The sequence below is a fragment of the Saccoglossus kowalevskii genome, chromosome 15 (assembly GCF_978046115.1).
Source record: "Saccoglossus kowalevskii chromosome 15, keSacKowa6.1, whole genome shotgun sequence".
Lineage (NCBI taxonomy): Eukaryota > Metazoa > Hemichordata > Enteropneusta > Harrimaniidae > Saccoglossus > Saccoglossus kowalevskii.
The window spans coordinates 33,200,566-33,228,273 of record NC_140655.1 but is presented as its reverse complement, the minus strand read 5'-3'; the positions used below and the strand labels follow the sequence as shown (position 1 = coordinate 33,228,273).

At 35.1% G+C, this 27,708-nt stretch overlaps 1 protein-coding gene across 3 annotated transcripts; it reads left to right on the top strand.

The window, feature by feature from the left end:
- LOC100369013 (uncharacterized) lies at positions 1–25,924 on the top strand. 3 transcript variants are annotated; one of them, XM_006811859.2, is made up of 3 exons: positions 1–166; positions 20,613–20,767; positions 24,455–25,924. In XM_006811859.2, exons 2-3 carry the CDS (start codon positions 20,708–20,710, stop codon positions 25,466–25,468), a joined length of 1,074 nt encoding a protein of 357 aa, XP_006811922.1. In that variant the 5' UTR covers positions 1–166; positions 20,613–20,707; the 3' UTR covers positions 25,469–25,924. The 3 variants fall into 3 exon arrangements, with proteins under 3 accessions (XP_006811922.1, XP_085346867.1, XP_077866577.1); XM_085490741.1 differs by lacking the exon at positions 1–166 and adding an exon at positions 14,884–14,901; XM_078010451.2 differs by lacking the exon at positions 1–166 and adding an exon at positions 20,247–20,388.
- Positions 25,925–27,708: the final 1,784 nt, after the last annotated feature.

Below are 27,708 nucleotides of genomic sequence, written 5' to 3'. Positions count from 1 at the left end.
CCATATCGTATATAAGGAGCACTGACTTGGCACTGCCACTCAAAGGTACGGCAGAGACTGGCTGGAGCTTTCTTTTCCATTTTCTGAGAAGTTTGAATTTGAGTTTTTTGAGTTGCAACTTAAGTATCCTCACTTGACACTAGAAGCAGTTATCAAACCCACGGAGGTGAGTACTTGTTCTTTCTTGTGAATGAAATGACAGCCGTTTCTGTCCAGTTATATAATGATAATAATAATGTTACAATTGATGTATTATATACTATGCACCAGTTGAAAACTTCACAGCTCATGTAAGTAATAATGACTCACACCTTGTATAAAGATACATATAGTGGATATATGTATATATAAAAGAGGTCACGTGGTAGGAATCGAACCGTCAGTTTAATGAGGAACCAGAATGCATGTAACTACGTTTATCATCGCTCAGTAGTTCATATCGTATGTATGGGTAATTGTTGTATTAGAAATCGTGAATAGAATATGAATATGAATATTAAATTCGAAAAGCAAACTATCACAACGGAATATGTATATTCTGCTGTAGTCTAATTAGAGTTCATAGAGAGTATTGACAAGGTATTCAGGGCAGATAGCAATTTACAAATATATCTTCCTAATGCATGCCGTACCGCCAGGTGACGACAGTGTATTATTTATTAATTTTCAATATGTAGTACAATTTTACTGTGATTATTATGCAGAAAATTGTAGACAAACACGCCTCCAACTCGCTGGTAGAGAAGAAAAGCCTATGTCTCAGCGGGGATTCTGTAATCTCTATTTCAAAGTGAGGATAAGACTGAATTCAATTTGCTGGAGCCGTTATCGCACAAAGGCATTGTCCAGGCAAAGTATTAAATTCTGTAAATCGCGGTTGCTTAGATTGAAACTACATTTTTTTTTCAACCACCATTGCGAAAAGCGAAAAGAATATTCCCGCCTACTTTTAAACAGAGGCCCAATTTGAAAAGATATTTCTTCTATTTACAAGCATAATCCCTTTTCTAAATATTTGACCCAAAGATGTAGCCGTAATTGTTGCATGGATTAAAGATTCTCTCGACCTATGAGCCCATAATAATCCGTACTTAAAATATATCTCAAGAAATCCCTAGTATTAGAATATTGAATGTCCAGAATCCTTCTACTTCGATTGTTCAGGAGTTTTAGCGAAATTAAGACGTACCTATGCATGCCTGTTGGCGAAAAGATGTGCAGCCAATAAGATGATTGAAATTGTGATCTGCAAAAATATATAGTATAGGATTTAATCATGAACTTTATAATCACACGCTCATATCTTTAAGGAAAAACAATTCGGCCCATGACCTCAAGCAAATTTAGCAATATCCCAGTTTTCGTTTATCTGGAAAAAAAATGCCTCAATGAGGTGAAGCTAAACATATTGTGATAGGCCAACCCCATTGCGCAGATAGAGCATTGAAAGATAATTCATTGATAAAAAAATCTGTTCACTTCATAAATTAATCAGGCAGTAATCAGGGTAATGGCGCGTTGCATAAATGTTTTACTTGGAGTTGGCCAGAGGCACTCAGGCCAAACAGATTAGTAGTTATTCGTGAAAGTGTACCCCAAAACAAATTATAATAGGCACGATTCATGGGTTATTTTCACAATATATGGATATCTACTAGTTTGATATTTAATATTCCGATTCACGTTTGCTGTATATCTACAAATTTAGTTCACCTGAGTAGTAAATGTGAAAAGTGATGTTTTTTTAGTTTCTCGCTACTACACTAGATCCCAATAGTGAATATTACAACTCTCACATAGAAATAGATGCGTGTTTGTATGCCATTCCCTGTATATGGAATGTATAAAAGATAATTTCAATGGAGTGGCTTGTATATTCAAGAAAGTAGATTCTCAAAGCCTTTCGACTATTAAGAAGATTAGGCTCTTGCCAGCTAATTATTGTAACGCAAAACTACGCTTTCAGAGTGCCTTATGTAAGATGCTGACATCTCACGAAATTATCGGTATGTAAACACGCTTCGGATGCATCGATCGAATTGCCCAATTTGTAGGGATAACACTTTTACGTCCATCTGCTGATGTCATTATAAAATAGTTTACTACTACATTCGTAACGAGGGATTAGCGGTAACTGGCATCAATGCATTAATAATTGTTCATCTTCTAGGAGTTCTCGGTATTTTAGTGCAAGGAAAACACCGTCACTTTGTGCCAAAGACAGTGTACAACAAGAAGCTACATGCTAAAATACGTAAAATGAGCAGTATAATTCTGATATCAGATAGGTGTATCTCACATAAATAATGAAATGAAAGCAAGAGTACTGATAGGAAACGGTAGTACACTTTTGACTACCAATAACAAATATTATAGTAAAGACGGGCACACTACGAGGAGTGTCTAAAATTAAACGACGATATTTCCTTTAATTTAATAATGTTTCAATAATACTGCCTCTTGAGCGACATTCAGTATTACTTTTTGGGCCCTACACTGATTGATGAAGTCTAGATTTTATTAAAGGTTCCACGTAATATAGTTGGTGAAAAGTGTAATAAAGAAAATGCATTCCTTGAAGCTGCAATCGAGTTTACGCATACTGAGGGGCATTATGTATCACGTCACGACATTGTATTTAATTTGAACATATCCCCAAATAGACAGGTCATCATATTCAAACAAATATTAGATATAATTCAATTCCAACATGGTAAAACATTTTGATAAAAGAATAGAATAGAACATGATATATACTTTTTCATAACCCATTGCAAATGTCGTACCTATATTTGCGACCGATATTATTGAATATATAGCATTCATTTCATTTCATTTCATTATAGTGTGAATACCAGTAACACGTACATAGCAGGTAGATATTAGTTGCTTATTAAAACAGTATACTTCACATTTTTTCGTTGTAACGATTACACAGCTGAAATGGTTATTTTGTTTCTGAGTAAGAAATGATGACACACGCGAAAACATATTATATACACTACAGCCGTAATGTTCGTTATTCTTCAGTAGATGTATCGCGTATTTGGCAACATTCAAACACAACACACACTTGTACACTCACATTACCGAGATGGGACATAGGAAGAGGCATTGTAAGACAATCTACATCAATAAATGGTAATTATTATTTAACCATTTAACCATAATAAAGATATCAGACAATCTGACACTCGGTTATAATGCAATGTCAAGATACAATATATAACTTTTGACTGTGGATGATAGAAAATTTCATTTCTAGTTTGTGACGAAAGGTTTTCAATTCGTTTGTAGCTTGTCAGTGCCGAAAAACGTATTGTGCCCTGAGGCAAGACATACATTTGAAAGCATTATTGTACAAATTACATTCCATTCTCTCATTACACGACAGGGATTGGAGGTTATAGCGCCCCATGGCTATGAAATAAACCACGAAGTAGAATTTCTATAAAATCTGAAAGTAAATTATCTCGGGTCGTCGTATTTCTTTGATTCACACTCGAATTCCGTGAGTAAAATGCAGTCATAAAATGCAGCTATTTCCGGGAAAGGTGATATTGTTAAGTAATTTAACTAAATAGTGGATAATTGGTGTTATAACATGACATATGATGTAGCATCAGAGATTACTGTTATCGCTAAATGACATCAGCGTTTCTATCAGAGGCAATTTCTGTTAATATTCACTAATAAGTTTATAAATGAAAACCACTCGGTGCTCTGTGTGTAATACAGCGTTGATAAAACAAGAAGTGACGCATAGATACAATTCTCAATATTATCAGGTTAGAAAGACAGCGTGAGAGATGAATAAAACAATTTTCGGCAAAGAATAGTATATATGTAGGAAGCAAAAGTAAAGTGCGCTGCTATATAGTTTCGGTAACGTGTTTCGATTTCAGTCATCCATGATAAATACTCGCTCGTTATCGTTATCTAGGCAATTCAGATCTATTGGCTTAGAGATTGGACACCGGGAATAATATATATCATTGATAACTTTTCAAAATAAAAAATAATAATCCCGAAAAGCGATATATCGAATGTAAATTGTGGAATAATACCGCATAATGTTCACTTGGTAGTTTAAACGGGCTCAGTGACTTAGAATTAACGAGAGTTGTACAATCTGAAACTAACGAAACGAACGTTAATGTTACATAACCGATTATTAATAGTAATAAAGGCTTGAGTCGTGATTGTACACTATGTACATATTTCAATATGTTGAATGAATATGTCATGATATACACTGTCACATGCTGTTGTACTGAAAATCAATAAATCAATAAATATAATTGATTATACATTGTGTTCACATTATAGAACGATGACGTATAATATTTCAATTCGACTACGATAGCTTTGGTCACAATTTTAAATGTTGGTTATTTTACGATGTGTGTTTCGTGATTCATGGTTGATGATTTAATGACTATGACCATGTATGCTAATGCAGGCAACAAAGATTGCTGCAAATGTTTCCGCTTTTCCAATTTTCGTGGATTCATGGATTATTGAGCGTGGTAGGGGATCCTATAAGCGCTTTACCTTATAATTGAATTAAATTATTGGTATCGGAGCACAGAAGGTCACACTTATTAATACAACCACTGCAATGTATTCACTGGTTGAACATTACAATTTCATGGCTTAAAACTAGAAAGGTGACACGGTTACTGCGAGAACAGAATTAAAACATACACAATTTAATGAGTGTTTGTGTTATCACTACTCGGGGTTACCACATTAAGATCGGAGAGTAAGACGGCAAGAAGTAAAACACATTTCCCACATACTAGCATACCGATAAGACTACAGAGGGTCACATACTTATTTGTTATCGGTTGTTAATTAGTAATAAGTAACATAGTAATTTGAACAGTTCAAATGTAGTTACGATAACCATGTACTATATGTTGGCAGGCAAAAAAAATCAATCAATTGCAACATATGAGTATCAGCTGTCCTCGTGAATTGCGTTGACATTATAGAACACTTATTTGCTGAGGCAGACACTTTGATCGCATCGGTGGTTAAATCACCATGGGTCGCCTGTCAAAAAGTGATATCAAAAACAAGGCAAATGATCGGAATATTGCTGTAGTTCCAGTGTGATAAATTACCTGCAATTCGCAGGCGTCATGGCGACATAATGTTTCTATGACAATAACAACAAATTGGTTTACAAAACCATGGGATGTCGCAGACTTTCGTTCAATGCTGTATTCACAGTTTTGTTCGAGATGCTGCCGATATAACAATAAATCCAAAGCGTACCAATATTATGGACAACATTCTCTTGTTAAGATAGGTCCTAATTACATTCGCTATGTGTAAGGGCGTCCTTCAAGCTTTAAACCTGAAAGCTATATCCATTATCACTCTAAATCAAGCTTCCATTTACCGATACTCTTCGTAGTTAGTATATTTCACGTCGTTTAAAAAAGTCAATAAAGATATAGATTTATGATGTCTCATTATATGATTGTCTAGTCGTACATGATAGATTAATATTCATAACATTTAGAATATAACCGCTACATTTCAATTTGATCATGAAGGTGTTATGTGAGTAATGCTATCCGTGGTAATTGTTGAAATGTGACATTCGTACATCAAGTGGTAACAATGTATCATTCAATCGCTGATCGCTCACCTGCATAATTGGACGTGGTTTGCACATTTAAAAAAAGAAGAGTAATTCGAATCTGAACTAAAAGTCAGTCAATGCGTAACTCTAGTTCGTAATCACTCACATAGGTGTGTGCAATACAAATTGCCAATTGCGGTTCAATAGCTATTATACCGATATGAAGTGAAAAGAACGAGGCGATGAAATTCCAATCAGACTGCGCCTAACCTGCTGTGAGGTTGTCACATTCGGCGAATGAACACACTATTTCAATATGAATTGGGGAGAATATGTTAGACAGGTGTGGTTTGTCAAATGAAATGACGGCGATGGTTGGTAACTATAGGGGTCACTAATATCATAAAGTAATTTCTATTTGTCAGACTTCGATTTACATACTTTGAACTAAAATTACTACCTGTCGATGAAATTGGCGATAACATTATTTAACAGATTAGTATATGACACCAATCAGCGTGAGCGCTGTTTCCCAACATTCCCGATCCAGATACGAAAACATCGTAAACACATATATATCACGCATTTTATGCACATTACGTAATTAATTATTCATTTTGTAAACACCAGAATAAAATTATGACGTGTGTACAAACATGGACTACTTTCGAAATTACACTCATGTCTGAGTCGTCCTCAGCCAGGGGAAATGTTAATATTTGAATTCATATATCTCGTGCTAAAAGCTGTTTTCGATGAATATGCACTGACGTCATCAGTAATGGTTGTTTTAATAACGAGTTCTATTTGCCTAATGTTTGCTAAAGATACTCATACATTTGGATAATGAACCGCGCCCTCTTATGGTAATGGATGTTTGAGAGATAAAAATGTAGGTACATAAGAATTCATTGGAAATGAGGAGTTCGCTTCAAGTTGTTGAGATGAGTACAATGTGTTTGATAACAACTGCACTGATATAAAACTGGAGCTCATCTTAGTCATTCCGTGAACCAATTTTCATTATTGTAGTTTTTAGTTCCGGCGTCACGGGTACAAAGATATTACAAACAACCCATTCGCTTATGATTTAATTTATATACACGCCAAATAAGTACCACGAACGATTTCTGATTATAAGGGGATTATGTTAAACCCTGATCTTGAATATCTACTAGGCGGGTTGCAACAAAGACTTGTCTGAACTACCAATCTATAGGGATTTCGCTATCAGTTGTGGCGTACTGTGTTATTGAAATATTATATTTGTGTACTTTAATAGTATTTGTCGAAGATTATTCCATTGGAGCGTGTATATTACAATATAGGCCTAAAACTTAAAGCCTCGCTTATGTTGTGGCATTACTGACGAAGGTCGCGCTTAACGATTGTCAATAAGTCTTTAATCGTATACAACAATATAACAATTAAATGCTCTCGATGGTTTTCTAAGTGAGACTTTGAGTGTCGAATTTAATATCGACTTCAAAACGTTATTTGTTGTGCCGCGTCGCTCATAACATTCCGATGCTAGATGTGAACAGTGATGTGGTGATCGTTTTCTCACTAATAATAAGTACTGAATCCCTTATTCTCTTCTACGCACTCTTCAATTAAATATGATTGACATTTTCAAAACAGTTTAATTCCAATTTCAGCTTAAAATTGGTGTGTTGTTTCTAAAATGAACATTACCGCATTGTTGAATTCATGAACAGATTCACATAAAATGATTTATGCAAACAAATTCATTAATCATGCTTATAATTTGAATAAATACATTCCTGTGCATCCAACACATTGCATACAATCAAAACTGTCAATAGAGATCTTCTTGAGGTCTAATTTTAAGCCAGTGTTAGGAATGTGATATCATCCAGTAAATTCATAATGAACATATATGTCACGTAAAAATAAATATTTTTGTGAAAATCAAGTGATAATTCTCACTTTCAAAGCTCTTTCTGACACATTTCAGTAACTAAACACAACTGCAATGCATTGGACAAGTTGCATTTTCGTGATAATAAAACCAATCCGACAATTAGCCTACTGTAGTGTAAATGCAAATGTTGGCATTATTACCGGTATGGGATGACTTAATACGTGAAGCAAACAAATTTACTTGTAATCAAACACAGTGAATGTATCGCCGGAAAATAATCAATCAGCAAGATAAGCCAGAGTACACTGGCATTCTGCCCATACGGATGTTCATATCAGGGTTGGGAGAACGGTGTCGTATGTGCCCAATGTCCCCAATGCACGAACCATCGGCATTACAGAGAATAACGGGTGAGGTAATTAGATTCAATCCCTCAAGATATCCCTCAGTATAGGCTCTAGGTTCCAGGTCTGTAATTGCACTATGTTCCTGTACATTTGAGTATTCCAATGCGCAATACGAATTCGAGCCATGTTATTATTTCAATACTACTACACAGACCGACATTAGGAAGAAAACTTATCACGCTGAATGAGTCATTTATTCGATGTTCTATGTGGAAATTTTTGACCATGACCGAAATATAATATTCGGGATGTATATATTTTAATTTGAACCGCATATACTTATATGATATGATCCCTGTTCAATTAAAACCGAAAGTAATGAAATTAGCTGACGGCGAAAAGCCTTTTTTTACCAGCGTCGATTAATGGCAATCTTATTTACATTTTAGTCGCAGTAGGCTTGTCGCCACGCTTTATTATGCTAATATGTTCGCCATGCTGTTCATAACCTTAGGGTACTCACAGCAAATTTTGCCATGCGAGGCGGAATATGGAAACCTATTACAATAACGAGTGCGGATAAGATTCGTGTGGAAATAAATCAATAGAACAAGACGCACATAACCATCGAGATCTCGCACATAACCATCGGGATCTTGTTGTGTCCGAGCGAGCCACGAGATTTGTTTTTGTCCCACATATAGTGTTCCGTTCTCTCTCGTCATGGCGTTCATTATTCCTAAAACCATGGTTACACAGATGAAGGAACAGTGGAAACCATGTCTCATGTCTCGGACATCGAACTTCTCTGCTTTACACGTATACCCGGGATACATTCGGTATAGGACAGGTTTCTGCAACATTGTCAGAACTACAAAATGACGAATAATAGTGATATATGAGCGAAAGATTCACAGCCTGTCAAAGACGGTCGCTGATAACACAGGGTAAAATTCATCGATTACATGCATGTCAGACGGCAATGTGTGATAATTCTTGCATTCTATAAAATGCAATATTTTTGATACAAATCTCGATGGATTCGAGCGCATTTTAAGCTAGTTACATAAATGCCAACTAACACATTCCCGTGCTGCATCATCCACATCTTTTATTACAACATGTCAAGAAAATGAATGGGCATTTTTGTTTGAGAATATGGAATCAGCTATTTCGTTTATCCATTAGCTGAGATGGTTTTCTATTGCAGAACTATTCTAAACCGGAAATTGTCATTTAGTCACGTGATTTGCGGCCAGTCATAACTCATTGTGTTCGCGCTAGGCAAAACGAACCTGGTATTGACAATTTTAATTAAACATGAATCTACTTGGAGGCATTTTCGAATATTATTTCCAGGTCCAAATACAAAAATTCTTTACCGCAATTCATTAACTAAGTATCGCGTGAATGTTCGGGATTTGGGGCAATAACTAATTAAGTACGCGTGCCTACAGCCTGTAGCCACCATATCATTACTAGTTCTCCATTATTTTATACACTTTAAGGAGTATAGTTCGTGCTCTCGAGATCTTTGATTTGAAATTCGTTATCGATTGGATGGTATATGTCTCTGTCGATGCAATTCAATTAGGCCAAATCTTATTGATACAGGTACGTTATGAGACACCTTATCTATTTAACATTCTTTGAGAAATATAAAAAACAAAGTACATAGAAATCTATTGTCTCATGACACAACACACGCGACTATAATTTATATATATATATATTGAGGTCAAATGTTCTTTTACGCGACCCCAAATACCTCCATATATTACCACAGGTTCTACTATAAGTGCAGCTCAACCAGAAAATATTCACTTAAGCGGCAAGTCTTATGTTTTAGGGGAGAAAACCCAAGATGTTCTGGATCGTTGGGAGGTAACAAATTAAGTGAGAATTTGCAGTCAGTGTGTATAACGTGAATTAGGGTTAAATGGTTATTTAATGTATGCGTATTATTGTGAATGAAGTAATCAGTAAGTAGAAATGTATTGAAAATCATGTCTCTTTTGACTTTATATTACTGGTTCCCAAATTGCTATTTTTGACAGCCCCTTGAACACATTAACGCAAAGTGATGGTCGAATACTGTTTATGAGTTCCATTTTGCTTTTGTTTTTTGTGATATGTCTAACAGCGAATCGAATCAGTCTATTTAGATTGCGTGAGCAGGGCGAAACTATGATGTAAATTTTTGTATATTGTTATGCCATCCACAAAATGAAACTCGTTTTTTTTTCAAGTGCTTGTTTTTTTCATTACTTGATGTAGTACTTTATTTGTACAGCTTTTGCGATTTATTCGATGACGTCAGAATGTACGGTATGCATTTTGTTCACTTTACGCTGTTTGCCTAGCGCGTTATTCTTTGCTAGAGTATTGGTTGCCAAGAAACAGTTTAGAAGTAAGGTGAAGATAATTAGACAATTTCTAATCTATGAGGGTTCCCAGGCTGAGTGCAAATGTCATCCGTAATTTAATCCTGCTGAAGAAGATAACAGCATCTGAAAGACCATTTCTTCTCCGTACATCATTCATGATAACAGATATGTATGATAACCTCGGAAGGTGGTAAGACCACTACACTGAAAGAAATATTTGCCGAGATGTAACCCACTGATAAGAAGCGTATAAACAAGACTGAAAATTGTCAATCCTTAGAAAACAATAAGTCCGTATTGAAAAACATGGTAATATCCTAAGAATTATTTTTCCTCAAATAGAGCAGCTTATAACGTGGTATCACAGTTCTCACAGTGTGCTTGGGATATTATACTCCATTACGTTGAGGTCACAAAGTATTACTTTAATCATAAATATGCGAATCATGCTTTTGAATATGTGCAAAATTATAATGTTAGTGATATGTTAGATAACTAATGAAATATACTAAGAGTTTTGTCGCCATTTGAATTGAACAATTCGTAATTGCCTAGCTAAGCTACTGCTACATCACTTCTGTCAGGATTAATCTAACTAGATATGCTCAAAGAACACGTGTTTGCGTTTGTTATCAGATGTTAATGGTTGATGACATTTTCAGTAAAATGTCTTATGATTTGATGTGCAATGTAAACTAATGGAGAGATACCTTCACATATTTTGCCCCTTGTTTATTGGTGTGTATATTTGCTAGACATACAATTCTGTTTCTATCATTGGTGTGTATATTTGCTAGACATACAATTCTGTTACTATCATTGGTGTGTATATTTGCTAGTCATACAATTATGTTAATATTATTGGTGTGTATATTTGCTAGACATACAATTCTGTTAATATTATTGGTGTGTATATTTGCTAGACATACAATTCTGTTAATATTATTGGTGTGTATATTTGCTAGACATACAATTCTGTTAATATCATTGGTGTGTATAGTTGCTAGACATACAATTCTGTTAATATTATTGGTGTGTATATTTGCTAAACATACAATTCTGTTACTATCATTGGTGTGTATATTTGCTAGACATACAATTCTGTTAATATTATTGGTGTGTATATTTGCTAGACATACAATTCTGTTAATATCATTGGTGTGTATATTTGCTAGACATACAATTCTGTTTCTATCATTGGTGTGTATATTTGCTAGACATACAATTCTGTTAATATCATTGGTGTGTATATTTGCTAGACATACAATTCTGTTACTATCATTGGTGTGTATATTTGCTAGTCATACTCTGGTAATAATGCGACACGCATAACATGTATTTATGTATATGTGTTATTTCGCTTCTGAAAATGTTTTTCTTGCGCGAACATTGGCATAAATATGTCTGTCGGTCGCATTTTTCGAATTTTGCAAGAGTTGAAAGCGTACGTGGGTGACATAAAGCGTTGGCAACGTAGTGTATAACTGTATGACTAATACAAGTCTGTACAATGTGAAGGTCAAGAAACCAAATACTATTTACTATCACAAATGTGGGCATTAATGCGAGTAGGTGTGAAGGTCAAGTAAAATGTTGAAATTACTAACATTATGTTAGCTTCCAAAATATTTTAAAGATAATGTATATTTTCATAATTGTATTGACAATGTCACGAATACGTGCATATGCATATTCGATTAAGGTGGAAAGTTTGTTCTTAAAGTCACTGGATATATCGTTATTTTAATAATAACAAATTGTGCACGCGAGCACGTTTAATAAAAACAGAACGTCTGTACTTTACAGCTTTTGTCAGACAAAATGTTTTATCAATTTTAATTCGTAATCTTAAAATATTGCTTGAAAGCTGTTGCCGCTAAACACAGGCCGTGAATGGGAAAATGAGAAACAGTGCCGATAGACACGATGAAATATGAGAATCATCGTGCACTATGTCTGATACATTATGTGAATTATAAAATGAAATAACCCTTGGGATTCACTAAAATATTGCGATCGTTCGATGAAAGTAACTAATCTGTTAGTATTAAATTCGCTCTATTATGTTAAAGTAATTATCTACGTTACACATTATTGTCTCATGATTAATGCAACAGTTGGTGTGAGACAGTGTGTGTTTGGTTGGACAGAAATGTTTTTTTTTTTTTTTAAAAAAGGTGTCTTTTCTGTACAAATATTTGTATATAATTCACTCACACGCCATCAAATTGTAACGGCAACGCCCCTGTTTGGCGTAGGCTAGCCATGGGAGAGTTTTCACAAATTGAATAATTGTCACAAATACTAGAAAACAACAAGATTCCAAAAATCGTTCAATTCTTCAAATGATTTTGGAGCAATATCAAAATATTTTTTAGAATATCACACAATTCTTATTATAAATTCGGTGTTTAACTAACCAGTATAATAGGAAGAACGTAGAGCTACTCGTCAGATGTTGACACACACAGGTAAAGTATGTTGGAATTTAGACAAGCGCGGTTTTGCATGGTGGATAAGCTCATTATATAACTTGTCGTTTCTGTGACACGTACGTGTTTTTACATACACTCTGCAACTTACACTGAGTCATCTATAAACTCGAATTATATGACAATTCACAATGTTTGTCAGTGACGACACAATGTCGGATTTCCAACAAGAAATTCGTCAGTTTTCTGGCGCCTAAATGTGTACCCTGAGTAGTACAAAATATATAACTAGATTATGTGCATGTATCAGTCAGACTTAATGTTTTCTAGGGGGTTTCAGACGGTCTCTACCACATCACATGTTAGTAAACATATGTTCGTTCTGTGCGGTCTAATTACGCACTTATGTGAAATGATAAATTACTAGAGGAAGGAAATATTACCCATATGGCTTTCGAGTATAAACAGTGTTTCAATAGACCATTCATAAGTTTCAGTATCCTAGCAACTCCGTCATCTTGTTGTTCCGAGTTCGGAGATAGTTGCATTGTGTCACTGACCTATAACAACTACCACAGGAAAGGATACACCCTCAAGACACACCAAAACATGACACGTCATTTTAGAAAACGCGTAACATTGACAATTATAGTTGTGGCGTGTAAATATGAACTTCATCATACGAACATCGAACAAGCTTAGAGGTTGTTGACGTCATTGAACAGCATAGCATGCGTACTAGAAGCCCTCAAAAGGACTATTGGGCCTGATATCTTGCAAACACATTGACACGAGAGTCTGGTTTGGTAATTAGGTAGTAAAACACTGTCAATGGATCCGTTACGCAAGTAATATTCCAGTGTTGAAATTCCATTAGGAATAGACACAACTCGACAGCTGTAATTAATTTCACTATATGAAGGGGCTAGACGTCATAACATTGAATGGAGTATGATGAAGTTAAGTGGTGTATGGGCTGTGGACAAATAATCAATTTCTTGAGTGCACCGTTTGTAAGTGCCATGTTCCTGTATGGCACGATTAATCATTGCGTACAGTAGTGCTAAACGAATTACGAATAAATAAAAAAGGAAAGAAATACAAGGCTTAAATCAAATTGTTACTAGTTGGTGAAAATATTCAATTCCAGCGAAAATGTTATTTTCCGAACAAATGTTTGCGCATAAAACTCATTCGAATGTGCGTGTCATTTCGATATTTTTAGTACGTCATTTCCTGTACAAAGAATACTCTCAGATTCAAAAATAGATACATTTATTCCGGTTATTATGTATTCCAAGTATATCTGTACTCCAGTTTTGAAAGACACACTTCCCACTTTACAGAAACAGCTATATCTACATGCACTCTATGATATGAAGCAACTCTGCATCGTGACATCAGAAGCGATAATCCATCTTAGTGAATATCCCAGAACATTAACGGCCATTATCGAGAAAGCTCTGGGCATTTCATTCAGGACATTATAGGATTACAATCGCACAATATTTTAAGTAAAATATACATCCATATACATGTTACAGGGCAGCATAATGTACACTCATAATGTTATACATGTTACAAGGCAACGTGTACTTCATAAGGTGTACATGCTATGAGGCAACATGCGTCCAGTACTCGTCCGTACGTTGCATAGTACAATATTCCGAGATCATAAACATCCTTCTGCTTTGATAAGTTATACGCTATAGTATATATACATAGATCCAGTAATCGGCACTAAACTGAAAACACCAAGTTATTACGTGTATACTAGGGAGCACATATACTTTTTGGCTATTAATAAATTGGTTATTTTTAATAGTTACTTAGGACAACGATTACCAAATATATTACTATATATCATACTTTTTGGTCATACTTGTTTTAAATGGATGTGTTCCATAGGAAAGTACGTACTCACAAAAATATAATTCCTATTTCATATTATTCGACAATGTAGACGGGCATTTTCGTTACATTTTGAGAAATATAATCCACTTTTGTTCCATTAAACATTGATGTACAAGTCAATTTTGTGTAATTTCCGATGATATCAGGTAACCTGGATCAATCGACACTGGCGTCACGATGCGTAGTGTTATTTCCAATTCAATTCTCTCGTTATTAATAACTATTTTCAATTTTAATGACATCTTCTGACTCATCATTTCAGGATTATATTCTGTTATTGTTCAAGAAAACTAGTATCGATACAAATTCATCGTGTTCAATCGATGAAGGAATCAAGTAGGTATGATATAAATGGCGTAGTAATTGTGATTGTATTTGGAAAGATCAAGTTTCATTTAACTCATTTAAAAATAAGATGTGAATAGAAATATTTGATACGTTCTTAAATTTAAAATTTGGTTTTATTATTGCGTATCCTGACTGTTATGCTCAGACGTTGTATTAATGGAGGCTAGGGCGTATATTTTCAGGTATTATTGTTTCGTGTATGCATACACATTCTGGGACATAATTATTACTTTATAAATATATTGCCCAGTTGATTATTTTGAAATATTCGCTTAAAAGAACGATTGTATTCTCAGAATATGAACTTACACCGTGCGGTACTTGGAGTTAGCCTGCCTTCAACGCTTCGTTAAACGTATCCGCTACGCAAGCGTCTTCATATTACGTAGAGGTTAATAGCACGCTGACCTCATGGCGCTGTATGCATCTAAAAGCACGTAGATACAACAGAAACCGTCTTTTCACGCGATCACCATTATGTACATTTGGTTTATATTTAATCTATTCTTTTTTGCTGCTTCAATATTAGCACTAGCGGAAAGAAAATTAGTTTGCATTGTAGCCTGGACTTGGTATCATGTTGCTTTCAATGGAGTCTAATGCGAAGGAATCATGAACAATTGCCTTTATTCGGAAGAACACTTTTGTGATGTTTTTGCACCGGCGCATTGCAAACCATGATGCTTATGGTATTAATTCAGTAATTGTATAGGTTTTCTTTTTAAGCATGGGATAGGGGACATGGGTCATAGGTCTTGTTTAAAATTAAACTGGGTAATAAGAATATCATTATTTTAATAGAAGTGTCACTGCTAACAATTCTACATGTTGATTTTGTTAGTTACAACGTATCTGAACTGTATAGATTTGGTTTAGTTAGTTACAAATCATTAACAAAAAATTCCCTATAGTCATAGTTCCACAAACATTTGTAAATTTAAATATTATTAGAGTAATTTATTATGACGATTATTATACTCACGACAACACAGAACTCGTTACTGTGATGCTAAGATAATACAAACAATTCTACATTCAATATGATATCTCTTGTTACACGTGATTGATTTCAATTCGTGCCGTTATAATCAAAATTAAACCATTTACTCAGTGACAAAAACAATGTCAATATGTTTCATTCAATGCATTCGATAAATTCACTGAGAATGAACGACATATATTCCAACAAACAAACAAACATGCATCACGTGATGTCTGCTAGAGGTAGGAGTTATGCTATAATATGAAACAAGTAAAACACAAGATACATACACTATCTGTGTCTTTAAGATGATATCAATATATCGTTTATGAATGCATACGTAATCTATATATGCAATATTTTTTATTGTCATAAGGGTTCTAGTCAGTTATATACTGTAGTCTCTTTTCTTGGGGGTGTCGACATTTAAAACTATTGCAAACTGGTAAATAAATATTGTGTTTCAATTAAAACACGGGAGCATAATTCTACCAATTGTTTATCTATGTTCTGTTCTTCGTATGGCCCTTTCATTTCGATAACCTGATCGTGAATACAAAATCGTTGATTGGATGTGTTTAGAATTTTACTTGACTTGATTACAAATAATATACCTTCATCCGATTTTAATTACACTGGTTTCGTATTTCACCATAGAATGAATGGAATGCGAGTAAACTGATTTTTTTTTAGAATATAAACTATGTAATCAAGTAAATCTTGTTGGTATATTTTCTATGTTTTCGTCAGCTCCTTATTAACAGAGGCGTATTTTGTAACGAGATGGTTCGCTTTGACTTGACCTGTATACGGATTTGTATCGATGTTTTACTCTCTCAAACGGAAATCAATGTTCAATTTTAAGTCTACACTATTTTCTTTGAAAGGAAAAGATTCCATCGATCATCGCCGTTTGACTCCTGACAATGGTTGCAAATCAATATCCACTCCCAATGTATACATTCAGTTACACCTAGGAATAACGCACTGCCAAATGTACACATTCAAATACACCTAGAAATAACGCACTGCCAAATGTACACATTCAAATACACCTAGAAATAACGCACTCTCAAATGTACACATTCAAATACACATAGAAATAACGCACTACCAAATGTACACATTCAAATACACCTAGAAATAACGCACTCCCAAATTTACACATTCAAATACACATAGAAATAACGCACTCCCAAATGTACACATTCAAATACACCTAGAAATAACGCACTCATAATGTACACATTCAAACACACCTAGAAATAACGCACTCATAATGTACACATTCAAATACACCTAGAAATAACGCACTCTCAAATGTACACATTCAAATACACCTAGAAATAACGCACTCCCAAATGTACACATTCAAATACACATAGAAATAACGCACTCCCAAATGTACACATTCAAATACACCTAGAAATAACGCACTCATAATGTACACATTCAAACACACCTAGAAATAACGCACTCCCAAATGTACACATTCAAACACACCTAGAAATAACGCACTCATAATGTACACATTCAAATACACCTAGAAATAACGCATTCCCAAAGGTACACATTCAAATACACATAGAAATAACGCACTCCCAAATTTACACATTCAAATACACCTAGAAATAACGCACTGCCAAATGTACACATTCAAATACACCTAGAAATAACGCACTCTCAAATGTACACATTCAAATACACATAGAAATAACGCACTACCAAATGTACACATTCAAATACACCTAGAAATAACGCACTCCCAAATGTACACATTCAAATACACATAGAAATAACGCACTCCCAAATGTACACATTCAAATACACCTAGAAATAACGCACTCATAATGTACACATTCAAACACACCTAGAAATAACGCACTCATAATGTACACATTCAAATACACCTAGAAATAACGCACTCTCAAATGTACACATTCAAATACACATAGAAATAACGCACTACCAAATGTACACATTCAAATACACCTAGAAATAACGCACTCCCAACTGTACACATTCAAATACACATAGAAATAACGCACTCCCAAATGTACACATTCAAATACACCTAGAAATAACGCACTCATAATGTACACATTCAAACACACCTAGAAATAACGCACTCCCAAATGTACACATTCAAACACACCTAGAAATAACGCACTCATAATGTACACATTCAAATACACCTAGAAATAACGCATTCCCAAAGGTACACATTCAAATACACATAGAAATAACGCACTCCCAAATTTACACATTCAAATACACCTAGAAATAACGCACTCCCGAATGTACACATTCCAATACACCCAGAAATAACACACTCCCAATGTACACATTCAGTTAAACCTAGGAATAACGCACTCCCAATGAATACATTTAGTTAAACCTAGAAATAACGCACTCTCAAATGTACACATTCAAATATACCTAGAAATAACGCACTCCTAATGTACACATTCAAATACACATAGAAATAACGCACTCCCAAATGTACACATCATTGATTCAAATACACCTAGAAATAACGCACTCCCAAATGTACACATTCAAATACACCTAGAAATAACGCACTTCCAATGTACACATTCAGTTAAACCTAGGAATAACGCACTCCCAATGTATACATTCAGTTAAACCTAGAAATAACGCTCTCCCAAATGTACACATTCAAATATACCTAGAAATAACGCACTCCCAAATGTACACATTCAAATACATCTAGAAATAACGCACTTCCAATGTACACACTCAGTAAAACCTAGAAATAACGCACTCCCAATGTACACACTCAGTAAAACCTAGGAATAACGTACATCCACGTTGCTGAGGTCGTGCTTCGACTGTTCAAAATGAGAATTCCTAATTGTTAATCTGCTTAATGGAACAGACATGACTCTAAGCAAGACTGTGCAATGACGTCAGAAACAAATCATACCAACAAACGACATTTCACAATTCAAGGTATACATGTAAATTCACAAATGAAGTATTAACAGGGAGATTTTAATAAATAGAAATTGAAAGTTCGCCATCCACCTATTTAGACCAATGGAGCTCATTAACGCATGCTATTGGATGCATAACATGACGTCACTGCTTTAAACTATTCTTCGTGAACATGTAGAATACTTTGACGTGGAACCCATTAGTGAACAAAAACAAATGTCTCAGGATCAATTCCATGCATACACGTCATGACAAAATCATGTAATCATTATAAAGTTTAAATTACGTGCACCTACAAATAATACTTCAATTGAATTTGGACACAGGATAGGCACATAATCACTGAAGTTAGAGTTTATTCCTTTGTTGAGAGATCATTTTTTATAGAATTGTGTGAGAATATGATGTATATATGACATTTCAATGTACTTTATTATTAGCTAAGATTTTGATGAAACAAAATAGTCTTGTTCAGCCGTGCTACTCAAATATAAGCCAGCCGGTTCCTGTGGTGCGAAAGCCGGACAATCCCGATTATAGATTCGACATGAACCATTAGAACTAAAGTATTCGTGGACGATGCCGACCCACGCAAGAAAACTTATCCAGAGTCCGACTACACATCCTAGATAACACGCTCCCAATTGGCTCATTTTCGGTACTACCAAACTGCAAAATAGCTACTTCTAAGTTTTTCTTATTTGAAACATTTTCATTAATTATGTTACCTATTTCAATGTTATGGAATATCTATTCAAGATTCGGGATATTATAGAAACGTTTTAGAAAGTGTTCCGAATCATATAATTATTGTTTTCCCAGTCTTATAACGATAGTCAATGTGAATTTTATATGAAAATGCATTCACGTATCTTGTATGCGTATATGGAATTAATTAATATTATTTTGGTGTGATACAATGTAGACTTATCATAATTGTATATTAATCACACGATAATGGGAACTTTAAAAGTGTAAGGGTTGTTTTTATTGTAAACGTTTGTTAGCATTAATCATTAAGGAAGATCGTCAAACTGATTTAAAGTGATCGCTTTCAATTAATTAGATTGCGGATTTCCATGGAAATGTATTCGGATTAATGACGATTGAATTCTATATAAAGATTCTCTTACAGCGAATATTGGACCAGCTGCATTTGTGCAAACCTGTAAAGCCGCCCTCTCAAGTGTTTGCAATAAGCTTCTTTGAAATTCATGATTCAAGTATTTGGATTCGCCTTGAATTATTGCATAGCCAATGAACACTGATTGTATAGTAGATTGCCTTCACACCCACACGTTAATAAAAATATGCTAATACAGTGGTAACGTCACAATGTGAATAAATTATGCTAATTTGCTATGACATCACACATACATTTGCTCTATATATTTGATGTCTAAATGAAATGTTACCATACTCGTCGTACAAGAGTGTAACTACATGGATTGCTCTACCTGTTGAAAAGATACCGGCTTAGCGTTTTAATTTGACTTTGTCTTTTGTGTTACCTTAGCTGTATCCTTTTCTGTTAGCAAAGTGAGTAAATTGTTCATACAGTTCATACGTGCAGATGGATTTTAAAGACACTTCAGTATCTGTGCTACGATATGATATGATCGTCGTGGAATTGGCTGCGCATTAATGTAGCACAAATTATTTGTTCAGACAAGAGACTAATTACGGAAGACGATCCAAGAAATAGACAGTCTGTGTGATCACGTGTTGCACATACTCACTAAGTACTGTTTGTTCATTTTCAGGCGGAGATATATAATATTGGAGTAGACTGAGAATAACTATAACGCTAGGCGACAACGTAACATAAAGTGTGGGATAATAGTAACTGTCGATAAACATGAAAACCTTACTTATACTTGCCATATGCTGTATTATCATTGTAAAAGCTGAAGACCAGGTGAGTACATTGCAATATTTGTACAAACAATTCCATCATTAATTACTTAGTACTCACACCTTTACGATTTCGCGATATTCAAATTTTTTTTAACTGAAAAATAAATTATATTTGGAGGATAATTGAATCATTCGGATCAGAATACAGTACAAGAAGATGTATTTGTAATATAAAATCAGCGACCACAATCACGTAATTTTATATTTTTTGTTTGTCATCGATTTCAATAAATATCGTTGAAATTCAGAATTCCAATTTACTAAATAACCTTCCAGTGTTTATAATGGAGGTTAGCACCAATAATCATAAGCCATTATTTCATTACTGAACAAAAGTGTCGATCGGAAGTTGTTGAATTGCAAGAATTAGTATAAGAAGCCATCCGTATTTCTAGTATGATGTACGTGAGAGACGTTCCATCTGTTCCAAAGAGTTCTTCTCAGATAATTATGAAAAATCAAAATATAAAATGGAAGTATCTAACATATGTAACAATGCACATGACAGCTCGGTCCTATTTTTCATTTACGCCTATGCCACCCCATCTCTGATTTACTCAACTCGTAATCTAGATGACGTCTTTACGTTGAATAGTTTGATAGTCAGGATGATTCGATGAGTTAAAAGTATTGACACAGGATGCTGTTGATTATGTTATATGCCAAATATAACCCTAAAAAATAAATGAAATATATGTATAACATCCGTAGCTCTCCGTCGTCAGACACACACACACACACAAATATATTTTAAAAAATCCGCGGTATACAATTTGATTAATGGCGTTAATGACCAGCATGGAGAGTTAAAAAACATCGAAAATAACTTGATTTCCAAGATAATTAAAACAAATTCGTATTTCACAAGATTAGATTCAAATCTCATTCGGTTCATACTTTATACAGTGTGCTTGAATCGCGGACGAGATGCGGAGTACGATACAACGTCTGATACGTGGAGAGACGCAACGGTTGATACGCGAAGCGACACAACGATTGATACGTGTCGCCATTCGAATAAAAACATTCATTATCTTCACAAAAAATATTTTTGTTGAACCAATATATATTTGACAAACTTATTTTGGTATATATGTTTTGTAAAATGGTATACTCGGGTGTGGAGAAAGATGCTACTAATATATGCATCTTTGGATATGTAATCACTCATACAATCTGGACCCGGTATATTGTAATTTGAAAACATTTTGGCGGCGTTGTCACAGGAAGAGCATAACGGATTTTGTCGTTTGCACGGTACACCCTATTACGAAGCAAGTTATTTATTTCAGCAGAATATTAACAAGAAGCGTAAAATTCTGCTCAGGCATTACAAATAATGTTTATTTATTTCTACGTTTCCTGCGGAAATCAGATTTTCAGATCACACCGTGGATTATTGTATTTATTTTCAGCACGCTACGGGTTTTCCAACGATAATCCCTGTCGGCACCACATCATAAGTTTATATTTAGCGATGTCCGTAGTTTCTGCCAATTAAAAGTATTTTAATGTAAACTCAAAGCATCAAATATCATATGTTTATATTATTTTGAAAGAAGTAGCTTGTAATCTTGCATAAATCACATACGTATATTGAATATATGCATTTGTAATTTAATAATGACCAAAATAGTGGGGATATTTGCTGATCAGAGGTTTTTCATTAAACATGACATTTCAGAAACTGATACAGTCATTGTGTATTCACGTAAAAGATTCCAACAATCGTACCCGAACAAATTATCGTTTAATACGTGTCGCTCTCCTGCAATTTAAACATCAAACTTTGAGAATTATTGCTGTGACATACTAGCACTAGATTGGACTTAAAAGTCTACTCTTATTAATTGTTGGCAGCTGGTAAATGTGTATAATGGGATGCACTGATTTAAAGTAATTTTGAATCTTGAGTCAAATCAAACAAAACGATTCTTTTCTGTTCACAGTTGATTCAATGTCACACGATGGCAACAGTCAATGCCCTTAAATTATTTTCACTGAAAATAGCAAACTCTAATGCACAATTTGCATAAGCTATATTAAGCAACAAAAATCAGTGAATCGCACGATAATTGCCTGGTAGTGACATGTATTACACATTTAATAATTACTGGAGTCTGGGCGTTCATTACATTCCGCTTTCCGCAGTTTAACACATGCGAAGTGACAATTAAACTGGTGCCAAATTTACTCGCATCCACAGTCAACTGTGAATACCTTGTTCGTGGTGGCTGCGGTGTAATTATTGAGATGTTCCATTCATACTCTGGTGACGTGGAGACACACAAATCAATCTATGAGACTTAGAAACATGTAGTGGTCAATACGTCGTTAGCCATAATAACGAATCGGCACCATTTATTCACTTACATCTTCTTACATAGAGGGGAATATATCCTTAGATCAGAGCGAATAAATAAGAATAAATAGTTAGAATAGTCACGAATTAAAAAAAACGTTGCTTCTAGTCACGATCGGAAGCATATAAACTATCGATACACATTTTCCCCGCCCTAATTATATTCTGCTCTATATTCGTCGAGCATTAGATATCGGATAAGGGAAATCAGTAAAACAAACTAACGCGAGAAATAGTGTCCTTAGTCTATAACGACATACTCAGAGCGTATCATTATATCATCGTATCACTATATCGGTAAATGACACGTATATTCATCTTCACTCAATGGAACGTGCATTCATTTTCACTCAATGACACATATAACCTGAACCACTCAATGACACGCGTAATCTGATCCGCCCAATGCCACTTATACTAAGATCCACTCAATGACACATATAATAAGATCCATTCAATGTCACGCGTACTCTGATCCGCTCAATGTCAATGACACTTATAATTATATTCACTCAATGACACGCGTTCTCTGATCCACTCAATGAAAATTATACTAAGTTCTACTCAATGACACATATAACTAGATCCACTCAATGACACATATAACCTTAACCACTCATTGACACGCGTACTCTGGTCCGTTCAATGACACTTATACTAAGATCCACTCAGTGACACATATAATTAGATTCACTCAATGACACGTGTACTCTGACCCACTCAATGCAAAGTATACTCAGATCCACTCACTTACGCGTATGCTCATATCCACTCAATGATATTTATACCGGAACCACTCAGTGACACATATAAACCGATCCACTCAATGACACGCGTGCTCTGATCCACTCAATGACACATATACTCACATACGCTCAATGACACATACAATCTGATTCACTCAATGACACGTGTACTCTGATCACTCAATGACACGTGTACTCTGATCACTCAATGGCACGTATACATATAATCATTCAATTACATGTATCCTCGATTTCAATAATGACACGTACACTTAATCCATATAATCATATACACATATACTCCTTTATCTGCATCACATTTTTCAGAATCACAAGGAACGGGGCTAAGGTATTTAAATTCAAAATTGCCAGTGCTCCGGGCAATTTTTCTAGAAAAAAAAACGGGTCATTGCATTTTATAAATTAATTGTTGTAACCAGTGGTTCAAAATCGCGTGATTAAACAATCATGTAACCTCGAAAACCAGAAAAGGTGTTTTATTTTGTTACTCTATTGTTAAAAAATAGAGTGTTAAAAATTGTTGCTAATGATATCTCATTTTCCTTGTATTCTCTTGCAGAAAAGAAGCCTTACAGACTCACTAAAAAACCACGTCAACAAATTAGAAACACGACATTCAATAAGCAAAAGACGGTCACAGCCATGCTTTGACTACCAACTAGAGCCAATTGGGTTTTACTGCAGGGGTACAGGTAAACGTAGAAGCCATGCTGCGGGAAAACGCGATGAAAAGAAAGCAGCGCCTGATTTCGGAGTCGGTGGATTCGATCTTCTCGGAAAAAAAGCCGCGCCAGATTTCGGCGTCGGTGGGTTCGATCTTCTAGGTAAAAAAGCTGCACCCGATTTCGGTGTCGGTGGGTTCGATCTCCTCGGAAAAAAAGCAGCACCAGATTTCGGCGTCGGTGGATTCGATCTCCTCGGGAAGAAAGCAGCACCAGATTTCGGCGTCGGCGGATTCGATCTCCTCGGAAAGAAAGCAGCCCCAGATTTCGGTGTTGGTGGGTTCGATCTTCTTGGAAAGAAAGCAGCACCAGATTTCGGTGTTGGTGGGTTCGATCTTCTTGGAAAGAAAGCAGCACCAGATTTCGGTGTTGGTGGGTTCGATCTCCTCGGAAAGAAAGCAGCACCAGATTTCGGTGTTGGTGGGTTCGATCTCCTCGGAAAGAAAGCAGCCCCTGATTTCGGTGTTGGTGGGTTCGATCTCCTCGGAAAGAAAGCAGCACCAGATTTCGGAGTCGGTGGATTCGATCTCCTCGGAAAGAAAGCAGCACCAGATTTCGGAGTCGGTGGATTCGATCTCCTCGGGAAGAAAGCAGCACCAGATTTCGGAGTCGGTGGATTCGATCTCCTCGGAAAGAAAGCAGCACCAGATTTCGGAGTCGGTGGATTCGATCTCCTCGGAAAGAAAGCAGCACCAGATTTCGGTGTTGGTGGATTTGATCTTCTTGGAAAGAAAGCAGCACCAGATTTCGGTGTTGGTGGATTCGATCTCCTTGGAAAGAAAGCAGCACCGGATTTTGGCGTCGGTGGTTTTGATTTGCTTGGAAAGAAAGATGCATCCGATGACGAATAAACATATCTAAAGTAATTGGCATTCACATCAAAAATGAAATTTTATTTTCATATTCCATAAAATATATTTCGCATAGAGGTTGATCGGGTCAGGCATAACCCTTGACTCGAAAAAATACACTCGTGTCAGGCGACACATGATTGACAATACAGGACTTTGAACTGTATTTGTACACAATACGCACGATAACATCTATAAGCTTTGCGCATGACCAGCAGTGAAGTAGTATGCATGTCATTTGTGAACAGTAGCAGGTACCTAAATTCCCTATTAGGTCTGTTTTATATATGTATATATTTTCGATGTAACAAATTAGGTTTTATTTATTATTTTAATTCCATGGCAAAATAAACAGAGCATACAAGAAAATTTCGTTCTTGTAATTTGAGTTTTTAATGAATGTGCTTTGAGTATACAAATTTCTGTTGTAATAAAGGTCGATTTGATTGGGTTAAACACGTGTCGATAAATTATGTGTTATCCTGCGCACCATTGTGCGCATGTCATCATCATTGCGATGGCGAATCGAACATCGACGCAAGTAACGTCACGCATTCAACACAAGTACGACGTTCACGATAGTACAAAGCACGGTGTTATTCCTTAACGTCTGTCACTTGTCACCCATGTTAGCTACTGTAACACCGACTCCAGCAAAACAGTTCTGCTTCACCAACAAACAGATATCAATTTAAATGATCGGTAAACGACAAACAATTGAATAAATGGGTAACTATTGGCCGATGGAATAACATTGTAATACTTTATTTTCGGTTGCCATTGACTTTTATAAATATACAAGGAAATTGGTTAGTGGTAGCGATATAAAACATATAAACTGGAGATGTTATAAACATTTTATACAAATAAATTAAAATGACTGATGGAATTCGAATTGACTAATCCAGAAACGATATGGCGACATCATTACAAGTCCTAATTAATATTAATTAGTTCAATATTTTCCAATCAGCAAGCTTTTCATTTTGAATGAGTCACTTTACTACTTGGTATTTACAAATTAATATAAATATGTTTATAAGGTACAACCTTTTGCTACAACTCACTGTTGTATACGACACAATCTGTCACGTGTTTCCGTTTTGATACAGAATCATGGCGACTATCAAAGAACATTTAGCTACGCGCCAATTCTCCCTTCCAAATGCTAAAACGAAGTATTTTATGTCAATACAATGGCACTAACACTACGATAAAGACATTTCGTTTTCGACATTATGAAATTCTTTCATTTTGTTGGAGAAAATTATAGCATTTCAAAAAAGTAAACTGCATAGTTTGTAATTTCATTCTGATTATTTCAGTCATAATTCAAGATTTTTTTCTTAACAGTCTTTTGTAATCAATAATTATGAAAATTATCATGGTTGTGCATATGGACTACATTTCGTTATGAATTATTCTTAATCTATTTCTGAATTTTCTTATCAAAACAGTTATATTCAGCACCCCCCCCCCCAAAAAAAAAACGAAGGAATTTTTAAATGTTAAAAGCGGGAAGACTTTATCGCAGTGTTTCTTGTCGACAAGTTCATAATTCAAATTTAAACCGATATGTCACGGGAGATTAAGATCTGACGCATTTAAAATTCACGATCATATGATTGACTCTTAAACCACTATAACATTCAACCAATTAAATAACTACGTTGATTTACGAAAACAGCACCTTCGTGGCGCAGTGGATGTCGCCTTGTGACGCAAGCTCATCGTTAGTTTTCCGAACATCTATTGATGTTTATTAGTTTATCAATACTGAAATTTCACATCGACCACAGGTGACGTCAGACGCACCATCAATAAACGAGACACATAGTAAGACAATGACGTAGCATACCCATACCCGATGACATACCCACTTATTGTCAATGAAATTATTGTTGCCGTTGTCACAGCCTTACACCAAAACTATTTGTGCAAAAAACTAAATGCGTTGGTATACACTTGGATTAACTATCCGAATATATTAAAAATAGATATAATAGTTTATAAAATAAAGTGATTCACTAACTAAAATTAAAATTAAATTCTACGCAAATCAGATAATTATTCGTATCACATGTCAAAGACCCGGGTCGAATTATACTTCGAATATATTACCTGACTACGACTCAGACTATGAATATATAATTGAAATGGTAACACATTGTTGCATGCAGATGTATAAAACTTACATCTAACACTGAAAATTAATTGAAATGTAACACATGTTGAAAAAC

Bases quoted from the DNA above. Each gene is read 5' to 3' on its own strand.
- LOC100369013 (XM_006811859.2), top strand. From the start codon at position 20,708: ATGAAAACCTTACTTATACTTGCCATATGCTGTATTATCATTGTAAAA. The intron at 20,768-24,454 runs GTGAGTACATTG...ATTCTCTTGCAG, and splicing joins TTGTAAAAGCTGAAGACCAG to AAAAGAAGCCTTACAGACTC.